The sequence below is a fragment of the Myxine glutinosa genome, chromosome 9, assembly GCF_964187855.1.
Source record: "Myxine glutinosa chromosome 9, kmMyxGlut1.1, whole genome shotgun sequence".
Classification (NCBI taxonomy): domain Eukaryota; kingdom Metazoa; phylum Chordata; class Myxini; order Myxiniformes; family Myxinidae; genus Myxine; species Myxine glutinosa.
The window spans coordinates 61086975-61107227 of NC_136269.1; the positions used below are offsets into that span (position 1 = coordinate 61086975).

A 20253-nucleotide genomic window follows, 5' to 3' on the forward strand; every position below is an offset into this window, starting at 1 on the left:
ATGATATTAATCTTCTGTTATTGCATTACTATGGAATATAGCATCAGTGAGAATATTCTGGCTGACTGACCATTCGAGATCCCAAGATGAATCGGAGTTAGCGCTGATCCTTTGAGCCGCATGTTCCTCGGAAAATTTCTGTAGTATTTCCTGAAGCTCTCCAATCCTATATTGATAGCACAGAATAATAGACACATTCTTCAAAATTACATAACCTTTCACACAAAATTAACCTTTTGTAAATCCCGAAGTCTTTAATCATGTAAATATGGGGAAAGGGTGGGGAGTAAAAGTCATGGATTTTGATTATCCTTTGTAGGACATTTATGCAAAAGTAAAAATATGAAGGTTACAGTGCATTCAGAGAGAATTCAGACCCCTTCACTTTTTCACATTTTGTTATGCTGCAGCCTTATGCTGAAATCGTTTAAATTCATTTTTTCCCTCATCAATCTACACTCAATACCCCATAATGACAAAGAGAAAACAGGATTTTAGAAAGTTTTGCAAATTTATTAAAAACAAAAACCTGAAATATCACATTGACATAAGTATTCAGACCCTTTGCTATGACACTTGAAATTTAGTTCAGGTGCCTCCCATTTCTCTTGATCATCTATGAGATGTTTCTACACCTTGATTGGAGTCCACCTGTGGTAAATTCAATTGACTGGGCATGATTTGGAAAGGCACACACCTGTCTATGTAAGGTCTGGCAGCAGACAATGCATATCAGAGCAAACACCAAGCCATGAGGTCGAAGGAACTGCCTGCAGAGCTCAGAGACAGGATTGTGTCGAGGCACAGATTTGGGGAAGCCTACAAAAAAATTCCTGCTGCATTGAAGGTTCCTAAGAGCACAGTGGCCTCCATAATTCTTAAATGGAAGAAGTTTGGAACAACCAGGACTCTTCCTAGATCTGGCCGCCCGGCCAAACTGAGCAATTGGGGGAGAAGGGCCTTGGTAAGAGAGGTGACCAAGACCCCGATGGTCACTCTGGCTGAGCTCCAGAGATCCTGTGTGGAGATAGGAGAAACTTCCAGAAGGACAACCATCACCGCAACACTCCACCGATCTGGGCTTTATGGCAGAGTGGCCAGACGGAAGCCAAACAGTTCAATCTTGGTTTCATCAGACCACAGAATCTTGTTTCTCACAGTCTGAGAGTCCTTTCGGTGCTTTTTTGCAAACTCCAAGCGGGCTTTCATGTGTCTTTCACTGAGGAGAGGATTCCGTCTGGCCACTCTGCCATAAAGCCCGGATCGGTGGGGTGTTGCAGTGATGCTTGTCCTTCTGGAAGTTTCTCCCATCTTCACACAGGATCTCTGGAGCTCAGCCAGAGTGACCATCGGGGTCTTGGTCACCTCTCTTACCAAAGCCCTTCTCCCCCAATTGCTCAGTTTGGCCGGGCCGCCAGATCTAGGAAGAGTCCTGGTTGTTCCAAACTTCTTCCATTTAATTATGGAGGCCACTGTGCTCTTGGGAACCTTCAATGGAGCAGAATTTTTTTTGTAGGCTTCCCCACATCTGCGCCTCGACACAATCCTGTCTCTGAGCTCTGCAGACAGTTCCTTCGACCTCATGGCTTGGTTTTTGCTCTGTTATGCATTGTCAGCTGTGACACCTTATATAGACAGGTGTGTGCCTTTCCAAATCATGTCCAATCAATTGAATTTACCACAGGTGGACTCCAATCAAGGTGTAGACACATCTCAAAGATGATCAAGAGAAATGGGAGGCACCTGAGCTAAATCTCAAGTGTCATAGCAAAGGGTCTGAATACTTATGTCAATGTGATATTTCAGTTTTTTCTTTTTAATAAATTTGCAAAACTTTCTAAAATCCTGTTTTCTCTGTCATTATGGGGTATTGAGTGTAGATCGATCAGGGAAAAAATGAATTTAAACGATTTCAGCATAAGGCAGCAACATAACAAAATGTGAAAAAAGTGAAGGGGTCTGAATACTCTCTGAATGCACTGTATATTAATAATATGAGCTCCCCTATGAGGAACGTCAACACAGAGGAGGCCATTAGGCCCATCAAAGCCTGCACTACTATTACCATTTGGGTAGCAGGGTAGCTGTTTTTCAGCTACCTCAGGGAGTGAAGACCCTTCTCTATGCGAGTCCCGGGCTCAGCTGGCTCCATATAGCATTACCTGGTATGGGCCCCTTGTCCAGGGTAACGGATACCCACTGCCTTGTGGGGGAAGCGTCTTTAGGCTAAGGATATGAGAAGGACACTCAGATATCAAACCCCACCTGTAGGTCAACCTGGGCAGCGCTACATCGTGGATAAATGTGCCCATGAAAGTCAGTGGTGGCACAAATTTAGGCATCACTGTGCAGCATCTGCAGATAGCTGTGTCCTTTGGACATCAAGGACAGCCACCATCATACCGACGACCTGGCCAGTCTGCTGCACCTATGAGCATCAGACTTCACATTGCATTTACTGCACCTGCAGCCAACGATGCTCATAGGAACAGAAAGTGTGAGAGGGATAGCGCACACCTCTATCACTTTAATCTCTTCTCTGTGCAGGTTTTTCCCTTCATTGGCACCAGTTCACCTGCTCACCACCAATTTTAACTATATAGCAAACCCACAATGCTTAAGCACTCCAGCAAAGGGAAGAGATTCGTCAAAAGTGATGACTCACACCAACCAGTGGTTGTTTGTCCATTCTCTATCCTTTGAAATGCTGAGCGTCAAGCAAGGAAGCAGCACGTTCCATTTTTTTAAATCTTTGGTATGACACACAGGGTTTGAACCACCGACCTCCCACATTCGGAGCGGACGCCACATACATTACACCACCGAGGTTAGTAGATTCGCAGTTCAGTGCTGTTACTGTACAAGTGATTTTGAATTACATATTGAGTCACGTGTTTTTCCTAATACCATCCTTTCAGTTTCCTCGTATATTACTGGTGCCCGTTTCCCTGACTCTATTGAACAGTCAGCACCAAAGTGTCGAATGGTATCACATGAATTCGGATCACATGGGACATGAAGAATACCTGTGCCTGAAGGTCACTTGTGAACCAACTGAAATTTATACTAAATTGATGTGATCATGGTAATTCTCCTGGAATTAGCTTATTTCCATGATGTTTAGAATCTATCATTTGATATACTTGCTACCAACAATAGGAATTGAAACCACAAACCGACTGTCCTTGTCCTTACAATCACAAACAGAAGCTGCTCCATACCACCACAATAACAGAAAAACCTCGCCTTTGTAGAATACAAAGTCATGGCTCATGGAAAAGCTGGAACACAGAAATGGAACAGGATGCAACAAGACAGAAGGAACAGCAGAAAGATAAGGGGGAAACACAAACGGCATGGTTGAGGGACAAAATAGAGAGAGACATGGACAAATGACGTATGTAGGGGAGGAATGAGGAGTCGGGGATGATGCACAGTGGGGCGGCCAAAGATGGATACATAATCAAACTCTCGGGAAGGAAGAACTGAAAATTTGGAAGGAAGTGGGCTTGGGGGTGGGGGTGAGAGGAGCGGAGGGGGTGGGGTGATGGGCCGGGAAAGGGAAAACAGGCTCGAAAAGGGAGTAGAAAAAAATCATGATTTTGGATGGAGGATGATCTGAGATAGTGGTGAACAGCTGTTTTGAGGACCTGGAGAGAAGAATGACATTGAAGAGAATGTGAACGTTTGCTCTCCAGGTGGGGAAAAAGAGGAAGAAATGAGTGGAGTCGACCAGTGATTCTGGATTTGGGTAGTTTCACCAGAAAGAGGTTGCTGATAGAACAGTGTGAGCTCTGCATAAACATGAGAGGGAAAAGCACGGAAAGCACTGAGGGTGCAAGACCAGAATGGAGGTGGTAGAAGACAGAGAGACCACTGACTTGTCCACGATGATGAAGTGATAGGCCCATAGACTCAGCTTCATTGTGGGAGAATCCAATAATCTTTGAAGGCCTTGGTTTCCATGTCGTCAAGCTGAGCAAGATGCGCAGCAGGAGTGCCAGCCCAGAGGGGATAGCAGTACTGCATCAAGCTGCGAATGAAAGCCTTTTAAATAGATTAGAGATCAGGTGTGCCAAGGAAGGACTTTGTATGAAGGAGGAGGCCCATCGGGCAAATAGCTTTGAAGGCCAACTTTAGAAATGTGTCTTTTATTTCCTTCTAGCTGTATCACACTTCTCCAAGATTAATTGATTTTTACAATATGGACACCCAAACTCTTTCTCTAACAACTACATATTTAGTGATGCAGGATAAAATCTAAAGGTGAAAAAGGCCGGAATTTTTTTTTTTTAATGTTGCCGAGAATACAATGTACGTAAATCACAGAAAATCAGTAGATTATACCCATTAATTTGCTTGAGATTAATTTGTGACTCCTACTGGTTCATGATTGTTTCATTGTAATTCAAACATTGAACAACCTAACCATAACCCTCCAAAATATTGAGGATGTGCATGAATATTTGTTTGTTATTTACAAAGCAGATTTGTAGCAATGCGCAGCCAATCTCAAGACCTGAGTGAAATGTAGATACAAGGTGTTTAGTGATGATTTTTTTCAAACAAATGACACTATCAGTGGTGTAAATAACCAGACCTGCCTCTTCAGTACAAGTGCAACCAGAAATCGCTTGTCTTGGCTGTCCGTCAGTATGAAGATGACTGGATGCAATCTCTTCATGATGATGTGCCAGAGTGAAATACTAGTTCAATTGGCAGTGCAAGCCCCTCAGACCTCCTATACGCCCCCACACACATTTGTGGTAGTAAACTAATGATAGTCAGGGGAGCTGTGTCGTCACATGATGACTTGCCTGACATAATGTCTCTTGGTGAGCCCTGCTTGCTTCAGCAGCGATCGATCCTTTTTGTTTTGCACTATTTGCCCCGGTCACCTGCTAAGTCAGGTGCTTTTCAGTCGTGCTTAATGAAATGTTTATACTGCAAACACCATCTACCTTGTGATTGTTTACTGAGGCAGAGACCCTATGTAGCACTGCTTTAATCCTATTCAGGCTGGGCTTTTTAAAAGTATGTTCAGGCTGGGGAGGAAGGGAGCGGGGGTGGAGGGTAGGAGGTGGGGGGAGGATGTTTCTAGTCAAACGAAGCTGCAACTGCAGTAAGAGGCTCGTGGAAGAGCGAGAGCACAATAGAAGGGAACAAAATGGAAAGGGGAAAACACCAAAAGAAGAGTATGTGAGTGAGATCAAGGGGAGAGGGAGAAAGATACGTGGGGGTGAACAAGCTGCATACAGGCAGAATAAAACACAGGAAGAGGAAGAAGAAGAAGAACTAGAAGGAGGGAAAAGCAGGGATGAAACAGAAAAGAAACAAACCAACCGACAACTAGCACACGAAAAGAGGTGAGAGAGAGGGGGAAAATCACAATAACCTGGAAAAGGGGAGTACTTGGGAATGCGGTCATTTAGAGCATAAAAGACCATGAGTATGGACCTAAGGTAGTGGTGAACAGCTGTCTTGAAGCCCTGTAGGGAAGAATGGGACTGAATCAACTGGGGAAGTTCATTGCATAGGTAAGAAAAAAAGAGGAACACATGAGTGAAGGTGAGCAGTGAGCCGGAATTCTGGGAGTTTAACATGAAGAGGGTTAATGGCAGACTGTGTGCAACCTGCAGAAACCTGGGAGGGACAGAGCCAAGAGAGGACCGAGGGTGGAAGACCCAAAAGGAAAGCGAGAGAATACAGATGAGTCACCAACCTGTCTCCGATGCAAAAGCAACAGGCCTAGACACTCAGCTTTGTCATGGGAGATCCCCTTTGATTTTTGAGGGCCATGAATTCCAAGGCATCAAGAAGAGCAAGGTGTGACACAGGTGTGCCAGCCGAAAGGGGGAGAGCAGTGCACATTCAGCAGCAGGCTTGGAAATATGGTCTGCCCCAGAAATAGACTACATGACCAAAAGTATGCGGACACTCCTTCTAATTAGTGAATTCGACTATTTCAGCCACTCCCATTGCTGACAGGTATATATAATCAAGCACACAGCATGCAATCTCCATGGACAAACATTGGCAGTAGAATGGGCCAAACTGAAGAGCTCAGTGACTTTCAAAGTGGCACCGTCATAGGATGCCACCTTTCCAACAAGTCAGTTCGTCAAATTTCTGCCCTGCTGGAGCTGCCCCGGTAAACTGTAAGTGCTGTTATTGTGAAGTGGAAACGTCTAGGAGCAACAACAGCTCAGCCACAATGTGGTAAAAATCATCTGTCCTCGGTTTCAACACTCACTACCAAGTTCCAAACTGCCTCTGGAAGCAAAGTCAGAACAACAACTGTTCGTCGGGAGCTTCATGAAATGGGTTTCCATGGCCGAGCAGCCGCACACAAGCCTCAGATCATCATGCGCAATGCCAAGCGTCGGCTGGGGTGGTATAACGCTCGTCACCATTGGTCTCTGGAACAGTGGAAACGCGTTCTCTGGAGTGATAAATCACGCTTCACCATCTATCTAGCAGTCCGACGGACGAATCTGGGTTTGACGGATGCCAGGAGAACGCTACCTGCCTGAATGCATAGTGCAAACTGTAGAGTTTGGTGGAGGAGGAATAATGGTCCTTGGCTGTTTTTCATGGTTTGGGCTCGGCCCCTTAGTTCCAGTGAAGGGAAATCTTAATGCTACAGCATACAATGACATTCTAGACGATTGTGTGCTTCCAACTTTGTGGCAACAGTTTGGGGAAGGCCCTTTCCTGTTTCAGCATGACAATGCCTGCATGCACAAAGTGAGGTCCATGCAGAAATGGTTTGTCAAGATCGGTGTGGCAGAATTTGATTGGCCTGCACAGAGCCCTGACCTCAACCCCATCGAACACCGTTGGGATGAATTAAAACGCTGACTACGAGCCAGGCATAATCGCCCAACATCAGTGCCCGACCTCACCAATGCTCTTGTGGCTGAATGGAAGCAAATCCTCGCAGCTATGATCCAGCATCTAGTGGAAAGCCTTCCCAGAAGAGTGGAGGCTGTTATAGCAGCAAAGGGGGGGGGGGGGGGACCAACTCCAGATTAATGCCCATGATTTTGGAATGAGATGTGTGATGTTTGGGTGTCCACATACTTTTGGCCATGTGGTGTATAATGGCTGATGGTGAGGCCCAAAAGTTTGAGTGGCTTAACCTCTTAAAGTGCTTTTTTTAGGAAGTATATGGGAGGGTTTGCTAAATGGTTCTTTCAGGCAGGATTTTCCAGAATGAGAAAGATAATTGAGGAAGATGAGGAACAAGACTGGACCAAAACATTGCCTTGGAGCACCCCAGCCTTGGCAGGGAGAAGAGATTAGAGGATCACGTTAAGAGCTACATGCTGAATAGGGGAGTGGATCAAGCATGAGAGGAGGTGGCCATGGATGCGAGAAGCAGAGAGTTTGGAGATCAAGGCGGGGTGCCAAGCAGTATCAAATGTTTGAGATATGTCCAGAGAGACGGCCATGATTTCGTGCGTGAGACTGAGGGCTTCCATCCATTGAGGGCTTCCACATTGCAGATGTTTGCCAATTTAAGAACTTATTTGTTTGTCAACTTGTCTTTCCATGATGTAACAAGAATATACCGGCGATATAATTGTTGTACTTGGGCAATCATATAAATTTGACGAGTGCAGAGTGCATGCATTTTTCAGAACATAGTACAGAGCTCATTGCCAAGGTATAACAAAACTTTCCCTTAGTACCTGAAAAATGCCACATTGGGTCCACGCTCGGGTGTACAGTGCTGCAGATACGATTTGCATGATACCAGTACGAGAAGCATGATTCACAATAATTTCAGTGCCTTTTCAGTAATTTACTAATCTTGTTCCTTTAAATGCAACAAATTGAATTCTCCTTTGTGAGAATGTCTGCTCTATATGGAATTGACCACGACACAGGTGCAGCTTCGCTTAACACGTCACCACCAGTCTGCTGACTTGCTTTACAACCACATTGGATGTGAAACATACATTTGGCTTTTTAACCCTTGAAATCCAGTTGTTAATCTGTATTTAACCAACTATTACCAAAGCCTGGTGTTGGCTTTACGGTTAAGGTGGCTGGCTTGATATCTTAGGGACCTGAGTTCAAGGCCCTGCCCAGCCGTTGAATAAACACCAGGCGGGTTGACTCAGCCTGTAATCCTTCCGAGGTCGGCAAAATGAGAAGCAGCGGACTGGTGATAGAAGGCATTGCATCAGCGGCACAGCCGCATCCCTAGAATATGTTGCAACCAGCAGCCACAGGCTACACAACAACCGCCACCACCAACTATTACCAGTTGCAAAACAAGAGTTATATCAATTACTGCTGCAGTAACTGATTTCTGCAACCTTCTGGTGTTGTCTGTACTTCAGCGGAGATTTGCATAAAAATCGATATATAAAAGGAGGCAGGTCTACATTACGAGGCAAGTTATTCATCCAACATATGCAAAGATCATTTTTGCAGTGAAAATTATTAAATGGAAGGAGAGATTGAACCCTGATGAATAAATCAAAATTTGTTTCAAGTCGATCAATATCCCTGGTACTACCTGTGGGTGTATGCAGCCACATCAGACACTTCTCTGGAGAGATCGATGAGCTTGCTGAAGCAGTTTAGGAGGTAGATGCAAACAAAGCCATTCTGAAAGAAACAAGCTGAGATGAAGTGTCACAAACATCAGCATATCGTATCGGAAATTAATATGGGAAAGTTCGTAAATTGGTGATTGGTTAAACTAAAGGTATATATGTATATACAGTCACGTGAAAAAGTAAGTACACCCCATGTAAAGTTTTGAGCTTTTCAACAGATTTCAACATACAGCTATTTGATCTTCATTTCAACAATATTGATAGATAACGGTGATATAATATAACAAATATCATGAAACATTTACATTTTGTAGTCCATTGGATAATTTAAATAAACATAAATGCAAATTTCGCATGTGGAAAAAGTAAGTACACCCCTACATTTATCACTACTTCAAATACCTAAAATTAGAATCAGGTGCACCAGCTCAGGTGCAAATGATTAGAACATCGTTAGAGAGGATCTTGGAGGAACCTGTCTTATTTAAACCTCAGACATTTCATTTGGTTTGCTCTTTGTTGTGGAAGTGTGCGGCGTCACCATGCCTAGATCAAAAGAGCTCTCTGAGGCCTTCAGAAACAAGGTTATAGATGCCTATGAGTCTGGGAAGGGATTTAAAAAGATCTCCAAACAATTTGAAATCAATCATTCGACTGTCAGGAAGATCATCTACAAATGGAGAAGATTCCAAACAACTGCCAACTTGTTCAGGCCAGGCCACCCCAGCAAGTTCAGCCCAAGAGCAGACCGCAGGATGCTGAAAAAAGTCTCCAAGAACCCAAGAATGTCATCACGGGACCCACAGGTAGCTCTTGCCACTGTTGATGTCAAAGTGCACGAGTCTACCATTAGAAAGAGGCTGCACAAATTTGATCTACATGGGAGGTGTGCCAGGAGGAAACCTTTGCTGTCCAGAAAGAACATCAGGGCAAGACTAAAGTTTGCCAATGAACACCGAGGCAAAGACCAGCACTTCTGGAACAATGTGCTCTGGACAGATGAGTCAAAGGTAGAGCTATTTGGCCACAGTACCAGAAGACATGTTTGGCAAAAACCAAAGGCAGCATTTGACCACAAGAACCTGATACCAACTGTAAAGCATGGTGGTGGAAATATTATGGTTTGGGGCAGCTTTGCTGCATCAGGGCCTGAGCAGCTCAGCATCATATAATCCACGATGAATTCTTCATTGTACCAGAGGGTGCTTGAGGATAATGTCAGGCCATCTATCGGAAAGTTGAAGCTCAACCGAGGGTGGACCTTGCAACATGACAATGACCCTAAACGTACCAGTAAATCCACCAAGGAATGGCTGAAAAGAAAGAAATGGAGGGTTCTGGAATGGCCAAGTCAAAGCCCGGATCTAAATCCCATCGAGATGTTGTGGGGGGATTTGAAATGAGCTGTGCATGCAAGAAACCCCTCAAACATCGCACAGCTGAAAGAATTCTGCATGGAGGAGTGGGCAAAAATTTCTCCCAGTCGATGTCAGAGACTGGTAGACAGTTATAAGAAGCACCTACTTGAGGTTGTTTCTGTCAAAGGGGGCAATACCACCTATTAGTGCCAAGGGTGTACTTACTTTTTCCACATGTGAAATTTGCATTTATGTTTATTTAAATATGCATCTTAGAGTGGTAGATGGTCTTAGGGGCCTTAAGGGTTTTGGGTTCTGAAGGGTCCAATGCAATTAATACATACACTCATGTTCTGTGTGGCAAACAGACAAACAAACGGACCCAAATGCAAAACCCTCTCCTCTGGCGAGAGTAATTACCAATGGATGGAAACAGCCATTGACTTGACCAATATGTTTTCAATATGTAGTTGCTAATTCAAGCACAGAACTATCAGTCTGTGTGGGTGGCACAAGAGAATAAAAAACGTGGGGCAGCACCCCTGGTGCTAACCTGGTAGGGCACCTGGTACTGCACTGACTAAAGGTATTTTAAAACAATTTCAATGGTTTCTAGAGGACAGGGCAGCATGTAGAATCAACAAACAACACAACATGCATTTTAAAGGCCATTTTCCCTGCGAGAGCGGGGGTTAGCCTTGCGGTCGCCATGACAATCTTCTCCATTTTGCCCTATTTTTTGCATCTCTCCTTGTTAACCCCCTTGCCCGCATTTCTTCTTCCACCATCTTTAGCCAAGTCTTTCTCGGTCTTCCCCGTCCTCTACTTCCTTCTACATTCATTTCCATCACTCTTCTCAACCACTAACTTTCATCCTTCCTCAACACATGACCAAACCATCTCAACCTGTTCCTCTTCACAGCATCAATCACAGGCTCTATTCCCATCATCTTTCGCAATTCATCATTTGTCTTCCTCTCCCTCAACGATACTTCACACATCCACCGAACCATTCGCATTTCCACCCTTTCCAGCCTTCGTTGCTGCTCTATGTTCATTACCCATGTCTCGCTCCCATAAATCATAACACTTCTCACACATGCAGCATACACCTTTCCCTTCAGCTTCAACGACACTCCCCTCCTCATCAGCACGCCCCCCAGTTCCCGAAACTTCTTCCATGCACATCTCACTCCAGCAACCGTTGCCGAGTCTGATCCACCTTCTCCATTCAGAATGTCTCCGAGGTAGCAAAATGTTTTCACACCTTCCAGCTTCATGCCGTCTCCAAGATCCAACTCAACATTTCCTCCATCTGCAGCTCCCTCTGTGCACACCTTACATTTGAATGGAGCTGCCACACTGGTTAATGACGCTCTCAGACCACTACATTTTCAATAAACCCACTCAGCGCACATTGTACATTGAATTGAGTTCACTCCGGCACCCTTCCTGCACACAGCACATGGCCACTTCCCAGTTCTTTCCACCTCACCACATGCTTTACCACTTGCCAACACCTTCGTCTTTCCGATATTCACCTTCAGACCTTTTGTCTCCATACATTCCTTCCACTTGTTCATCTTTTCCTTCAGTCCATCCATACTTTCCGCAATCAACACCAGATCATCTGCATACAACAACTCCCAAGGTAAACCTCCTTTACATTCTGAGCCAGCACCTCCATCACAGCTACAAATAGTAGTGGACTTAGTACCGACCCCTGATGCACTCCCACCTTCACCTCCAACTCACCACTGTTCCCGTCCTTCATCCTTACAGCTGTGCGCGCTCTTTTGTACATTGCCATCACTACTCTGATCAACCATTCCTCCACTCCTAACTTCCTCAATGCCCATGTCAATACTTCGCGTGGAACCCCATCGAATGCTTTCTCCAGATCAACAAACGCAAGAAACAATTCCTCTTCTCCATGTACTTCTCCTGCAACTGCCTCACAATAAAGAGCGCGTCTGTCGTTCCTCTTCCTGGCATAAATCCAAACTGCATTTTGTCGATGTTCACCTTCTTCCTTATCCTGCTCTCCAACACCCTTTCCAATACCTTCATTCCATGCTCCAAAAACTTTATCGCACGGTACGAGCCACACTCCAGAGGGTCACCTTTCCCCTTGTATAGAGGGACGAGGGCACTCAGTTCCCAATCCACTGGAATGCGGCCTTCTTTCACCACCAGTTTACAGATCTCTGTCATTCTCTTCACACCCCAACTTCCTGCTGCCTTCATCATATCTCCCACAACTCCTGTCGGCCCTCTCGCTTTTCTACTCTTCATTGCTTTTATCGCTTCCTCAACTTCCTTCTCGGTTATTTTCTCTGCCGGTCCTAAAACTGGGTTACTCTCTATGTTGCCATCCCATTCATTCTCTGTATTCAACAGCATTTCCATATATCTTTTCCATCTTCCTTTACTTCCATCTGGGTCCACAACGATTTGTCCCACTTCATCCTTCAAGCAACTCACCCCCATCACATCACACCTCTCTTTCGCTATCTGCTTTGCAATCCTGAATACTCGCTCTCTGACCCTCTCTGACGCCTCCTGCGCCTTTGCTACCTCTTTCTTTGCAGCATTCTTGGCTGCCTTATAACTTTCATGCTCTGCTTTTTCTGCTCCCGTACCCTTTTCCTTCTGCAACTCCTTGAACTTCTTCCTCTTCTCGTCAATCCTCTTTCCAACTTCATCATCCCACCACCATGTTTCCGAGTGCCTCGGTGGTCCTTTTGTCCATCCACATACCTTACCAACGGCTCCCAACAGACTATCTTTCATTGACATCCAACGACTTTCAAGCTCAACCACATCATCCTCTACCCTACTCAGCCCTCTCTTTTAATGCCTCCCTTACTGTCACCTCTTTCAACCTCCACACCTTCATTCTCGGTTGGTACTTCACCCGCCGAGCTCTCCTCGCACCTTTCACCCAACCCTTATGTCGCAGACAACCAAGTGGTGCTGTGAAACAGCCTCCTCCCCTGGGATCACCTTTGTGTCCAGGAGGTGCCCCCTATCTCGCCGACGCACCATCAGGTAGACAACGGTTGTCGTCGACCAACCTGATGTGTATGTAACAAGCTTATTATACTCTTTCTGGAACTGAGTATTACAAATCAACAAATCAGCTCCATCAGCAAACTCCAAAATCCTTTCACCTTCTCCATTTCTCACACCATATCCGTAACCCCCATGAACTCCCTCAAAACCGTCCATACTCCTTCCCACATGTCCATTTAGGTCTTCTCCTACCACAACAACTTCCTCATCTTTCACGTTTTCCATCAGCTTCTCTATCGCACACCAGAACTTGTCCTTCTCTTCATCGCTCCGACCAACTTGTGGAGCATATCCCGAGATGACGTTCACCAAGAGCTTTCCAATCATCATTTTTACCATCATCAACCTATCACTCACTCTAGTCACACTCACCACACTGTCTACAAACTCCTCAGAAAACAGGACACCAACACCATTCACGCCCTCCGGGCACCCTTGCCACACAAACTTGTATTTCTGTCCCTGCCTGCCCTTCACCATTCTCACACCACTTCCCTTCCATCTCATCTCTTGCACACAACATATGTCCACTCTTCTTCTGACCAATACTTCCACCACTTCTCCTGATCTCCCTGTCATTGTCCCTACATTCCATGTCCCAAACCTCAGAAACCGATCTCCACTTCGGGCTGTGCCCTGCCCATATATAGTTGTAATTGTCATGGTTCTCTTTTTGAGGCAATGTTTTTATGGCCGGATGCCCTTCCTGACGCCAACCCTCTTAGTTGCCTCCTACGACACGCAGGGATACGGTGTACCTATTCTAAACCAGGGTGCACACTGGGAATATATATATATATATATTTATATATATATGCAGACTTGGCATTTAATATGGAATTTTTTTTTTTCTTGACTTGGGTTTACTTTCTTTACTCAGTATATCAATCTGGTGAGTTTCTTTCACACTTTGGTGATTTATTTGTTAAAAGAACCATGTCACTGATTGTCTGTCGCAGCAAGAAGTCAACAACAGGATTATATCACAGGTGGCGTGGCAAAATGTACGGACAGGTGCATTTGATGATTGGCTTCACAGTCGGGTATACAAGGGTTGTTGCGTTCTGTATTAGTGGAAAACAACTGCTGCACGTCTCCAAAAGTTATTGCCGCTTCCTCTGGAGATGGACCGTCAACTCAACAATGCTGTTTGTCATGGAGTGGTGGCTTTACGAAATTACGGCATGAAACAGCGTGCTATTGATCGGCAGTATGGCATCACTCAAGGTCAGGTGTTAAAGATCCTGAAACGAAATGCTCAGAGGGGTGTCCCTACTCCAATACCGAGGCCAGGACGTCCCCGCAGAACCACAAGGAGGGATGATCGCCAGCTGCACCGGTTAGTCCGCAATGGCCGTACCAAGTCAGCTAATCGGCTTGGGGCTGAGTGGCAGCAACTGACAAATGTGCGTGTATCCAGAAGACGTCAACCAACGACTGGTTCAAGCAGGCTATCGTGCCAGGCGTCCCCTGAGAAAGCCACGCCTGACCAGACAACACCGCCAGCGCCGATTGCAGTGGGCCAGAGAGCACCGTCAATGGCAGCCAGGACAGTGGAATCACGTGATCTTCAGTGACGAGTCTAGATTTCTGGTCTATCGTCAAGATGGCCACGTCCGAGTGCGCAGACAAGTGCATGAAGCCTACAACAAAGATTGTATAGTGCCAAGAGTCCAAGCTGGAGGTGCTGGGGTGACCGTTTAGGCTGCTTTTCATGCAGGGGGCAAAACTGACCTGGTTGTTCTGAATGGAAACCTGAACCAGTTCAAGTACAGGGCCATTCTGGAAGAAACATTGCTTCCATTTGCTCGTGCAGCCTTTCGAGGAAACTTTGTCTTCCAAGATGACAATGCATGGCCTCATCGTGCTCGCATGATCCAACACTTTCCTGCTGACCGTGGTGTAGAGCATATGGAGTGGCCTGCCATGTCCCCGGATATGAATCCGATAGAGAACATGTGGGCATAATTAACGCGTCAAATCGACAACTTGGACCAGCAGCCGACCTCTGTGCGTGAATTGCAGCAGGCTACTGTCACTGCATGGCAAGCGACTCCTGTCCAAACCTTGGCAAATCTCGTGAACAGCATGCCTCAACGTGTACGTGCTCTCCTGAATGCTCGTGGGGGTTACACGAAGTACTGGACTGTAATTTTACTGTCCGTGATCCCAGTCGTAATTTAACTTTTGTTTTTGTTAAAAAAAATTTTGGCTAATGTGCAAAATAAAGAGATACTTCTGGAAAACGTACAGAAGTTTAACACAGTACTGTCCGTGAATTGAGTTCGATATCAGTTTACATCACTTTCAAGGATCAATTTATTTGTTTCGAAATGTCAAATGTGGTTTTTGTTTCTTTTAAAGGTCACATTAACAAAATCTAGAATAATTTCAACATAATTCCAATGAACTTTTGGTTCTAAGACATCTTGAAAAGGAAGTTCACCCCCACAAAAAAAATATTCCATATTAAATGCCAAGTCTGTATATGTACCATATATACACCATATATACACCATATATATACCATATATATACCATATATATACCATATATATACCATATATATACCATATATATACCCTATATATACCACATATATACCCTATATATACCATATATATACCATATATATACCCTATATATACCATATATATACCCTATATATACCATATATATACCATATACAGTATATACCATATATAAATATATATATAAATATATATATTTATATATATATATATATATATATATACAGTGGTACCTCGGCTTACGAGTTTAATCCGTTCCGTGACGGAGCTCGTAAGCCAAATCGCTCGTAAGTCAAAGCAAATTTTCCCATTCAAATGCATTGAAATGCTATTAATCCGTTCCAGCCTCAAAAAAAAAACACCAATTTTTTTTGTTAGGTGCTTTTAAATAACAAAAATGTACTTTATAAATAACAAATAATGTATAAACAAGCACGACCTCGTATATACTGTACATAATACAAGAGAATGTAAAGAAATAAACTGGTTTTATTAAGCAGAGGAGAAGAGCATGCCAGGTGAGGTGTGCGTGTTGTCGACTTGGCGAGGCAGTACGATCGTACTCCTTCTACGATATGTACGATTTTGAAGCAGAAGGAGTCCATAAAGGCTATAACGCCAGCCAAGGGCGTTACGATTATTTCAAAGCTCCGGACCTCTATCCATGAAGATATGGAGAAGTTGTTGTTTGTGTGGTTGAAGGAGAAGCAGCTCGCAGGAGATACCGTGACCGAGAGCATCATGTGTTTGAAAAGATTGAAACTCGGATATCGAGCACGGACCACGAGGTGTTTTTTCTTTTTTCTTAATCTCGGTTTCAGTGAACTTTTGCTCTGTGCTCACGTGTACTGTACCTGTACCTGTAATGGTACGTCAGAGGATGGCACCTGTTGTCATCATATTAAGTGCAAGATGTTCTGCATCGTAAGTTGGTACACCGTGGTCTTTCGGCGGTGTTTAAGCCGGCCGTCTTGGCTTCTGTCACCATTGGCATTGAGTCTTTCGATGTAGGTAGGTCGTTGTGTGCCGGTGCCTTGGCCGAATTCCTTCATTGCTGCATTGTTAGCTCACCTGGTTTTTTATACCACATCTTTGGTTATCGGACCAGCGAATGACGTCATCTCCAAAGTATGGCTTATTCTCACTTGTCTTGGACGATCTTCTACTTCTAGCCTTCCACCGTGCATTTGGTGTCCACTGTACTTACTGTACAGTGCCTGGTAAAATTGATGTAATGGGTTTTTGACCGTCAACGCCATGAACCGCTAACACTCAAAAGCCCATTTATCGCGCCTTATAAAGCAAAACGCAAACCGAAAGCCATGCCTCTCAAGCGAGGCGTGCTTCCGTGGTCACGTGATCCACAGGTGTAGCTCATTATACCCGCACGCGCGACACGCTTTGGCGGTCACGTGACCAGCCACTCTGGAGGCGGGGATCCCCGCCGATGACGTCACCGGCTGGAGCAAGGAGATTCCTCGCTCATGTATTTCGACGATTGCGTGTTTTATATCCAAGCAGAGATGCTTTCACGGCAAGATAACCACGTGACCGGAACCGGAAGCCACAACCGGAAAATTCAAAAAAATAAATTTTTTGAGCTCGTACATCGGATCTCGGCTCGTATCCCAAAGCAACAAACCGCCCGAGCGACGGCTCGTATCCCGAAAAACTCGTACGTTGGGGCACTCGTAAGCCGAGGTACCACTGTATATATATATATATATATATATATATACATATTGTTACGGTCCGCGGATTAGATGTTATTTTTACCAAGCGGTGGTGTAACTGCAGCCGAACAGTTATTCCCCGACTAAAACCCGATTCACCCTGAACGTTGGCCGTATCGCGCCACAGCTACTCAATCTGGAAAACTCTAAAGCGACCGAATGCAAAGAGGAAGAAGACGTACAGAAGAGTAACGGGATTTATTACTATTTACACACACAAGCAAAAAGGAGCAGTCACGATTATGTACAGGGACATGAGACACAGGTGACACAGTGAATTCCTTATACAAGCTTAATTACCTACCCAGGACAGAACAAACAAAGACGACTCACACGGGGAATTGCAGAGTGGATTGGCTGGAAGGAGGTGTGTGGCTGGAGGGGGAGGACGGCACGGAGCTGGCTGGAGCTTGATCCCGCACGGGACGTCGGGCTGGACCTCGACGGCCGCTGATGCCACCGATCCTGTCGTGTGCGCGGGATCACGGGTCGGATTACGGGTCGGATCACGGTCGGAGCCGACGCGCTGGTAGGGGGTCTGGCGTGACGGGTTCTCTCCTCTCTCTTTTTGTCCAACCACTCTTTCTCCAACGCAACCACTCAACGCAACCAATGACCACCCCTGACGACCAACTCAGCTCTTGTCATGGACCTCTCTTTTCAGACTCATCTCCTTGTCTCAGTAAAAGCGCATCTCCCTGGGGAACGCCCCCGCGGCGGGTTATATAGGCCCCGCCCCTCAACCTTTGCGAACCTCCCCCAAACGCTCTTCCTCCGCCCTCTCAAACCAAACCCCTCGTGCTCGGTTGGTTGTTCGGGGCTGGCTCACTCCTCCCCTCTATGACGAGGTGGAGACACGCCTTTCTTCCCCGACCCTGCCTCGTGGCCAATGGTGGTTGAAGAAAACCGCCCAAAATGCAGTTGGCCATTGAAATGAAATGAAAGGGGACCTATTCTTATTCCACTCGGTGTAATGGAGTATTTCAATTAATGGGAGACACAGCCTTACCCTAAGACACATAATAAGATATAAGCTACTGAACAAGGGTTTTATCGGGTCCTGCAATGTGGTGTTTATGGAATAACTACCGAGACGCCCTTTGACCTTTACACTACGGAGGTATTTACAAGGAATCATTACATTTTACAGAGGGTGATATTTATAACAATTTACTATACAATACAACACAATAAAAAAACACAATCCTCATATCCGCAACAATATATATATATATATACATATATATATATATATATATATGTCGGATTGGGACTTAGGACTTGGGACTCAAAAGACTCAGAAGAAAGGAGCAACGGATATATTTATTGGAACTCGAGTACTCAAGCTTGAGGACAGCAAAGTTGCATTGAAACTCACAAGGAATGACCAACAGTACAACAAGATGCTCTGAAATAATTCAATTAACATTGCTTTATATAAAGGAAAGTCAGGGGTGGAGTTAGCTCACAAGACACAGAGACAGAATGGGCTCATTGGGCCTCCCACCATAGTCCCATCCTGTTGTTCAGTTAATTAAAGGAAGTTCATCCAAGGCCAGTCATGGGTTAGCTCTGATAAGGAGATGGTCAGCATTATGTGACAACATGTTTACAACTTTCTGTATAGCAGCTGGCTTGGGAAAGTACAAAGGGGAGTGGACACTCGTAAAACTGTCAACTTGCAAGATAATGGCAAAGTCAGGAAAAAGGCAAAGAGAGATAAGAGTTGCCTCCAAGGCCTGGAAAGGGGAACTAGAGATTGTGCCCACGCAGGCCAGAGCACACAGGCAGAGAACTCCTTATTAGGATATTACACATCCTCAATGCAGTAGAAAGAACTCAGTATCATAAAAGAGTACAGTAGCAAGTCAAAACAAAACATATAATTGGTTATACTTGGTAATTGGTAAAGCAGCAAGGATATACAAAGGGGGAGGGGCATTACAGCTCCCTACATACCGCCCTTTTGGATCTAAGATACAAAGTTATCTATGAGCCAATCAAAGGCCTTTATTTCAAACAAAAACAGAAAAATCATTCAACATATCACGCGAAGGCAGCCCCGTAAGAATGTCCCGTACCAAAGCACCACACAAACTCAGTAGGATGATTCGCGTCTGTATGTGAGTATGCAATGTAAGGCCGTAAAAGCAGAGTGATCAAATGGCACACAAAATCCACCAAAAGAGGTGGGAGAGAGAGAGAGTGTAACTAAACGTAACGTACCACACGAATGCAGCCCAGTGAGCATGTCCCGTACCCAGTACCGCACAACGAACCCAGCAGGCTGATCCGCGGGTGTGTGGGTGCAAGTGGGTGTAAGTGGATGTATGATGTAAGTCGGGTGTAGATGGGTGTATGAGGTGAGACCGTAGAGACATGAAGATCGAATAGCGCGCCAAATCCACAACGAAGACCTCTGGTTCCACCGGGGTCCACACCCAGGAAGATCTCCGACCCACCCTTGGTCCACAGAGGTGCAGCCGGACTCCTCCCCAACTGGAGCTCGCCCAGGCTTCCCCAAGTGAAATCCTTGTAGATCTTCAGCGCTCAATCGATATTCATGTTCATGAGGTCTCTTACGTGCTGGTGATCTGGGGAAGACACAACATCGTCAGTATCAGGTGGCTCAAACCTATGGCCATGAAATAAAGCATAACGATCCAAAGGTGGGAGAGAAACTTCCTTTGGGTCAAAGTCGAGATCGTCCGAGGCGATGCTGCTTGCTTCGCTGTTATTCAAGGGCGAATCTCCAAAACAATCAGACTCGGAACTCAGAGTATTTTCACGATCGAGTTCCTCTCCATCCGGGCTTGGGTTCACAGCTGGGTCCAAATCCCGAACTGGGTCAGTGGCGTTTGACTCTCTGTGGGCTTGTGAGACATAAAGGTGAGCTCGTGAAACATGGAGAGGCAGAGCCTGCATTGAAACATAAACATCAGCCGGGGACCCTCGCAAGTGGCCCACATCATCATTGGTAACA

The 20253-nt window shown here is 45.2% G+C and overlaps 1 protein-coding gene across 5 annotated transcripts in view; it reads right to left on the reverse strand.

Annotated features, from left to right (window-relative positions):
* The window catches only part of ABCD4 (ATP binding cassette subfamily D member 4), a 680822-nt gene that overhangs the window by 38893 nt on the left and 621676 nt on the right, over positions 1–20253 (reverse strand). For all 5 annotated transcript variants that reach the window (XM_078784391.1, XM_078784393.1, XM_078784392.1 and 2 more), the window contains 2 exons: positions 8531–8622; positions 71–166 (listed from right to left, as the gene is read on the reverse strand). In XM_078784391.1, coding sequence (XP_078640517.1) covers positions 71–166; positions 8531–8622 — 188 coding nt within the window. The remainder of the gene's footprint in view (positions 1–70; positions 167–8530; positions 8623–20253) is intronic.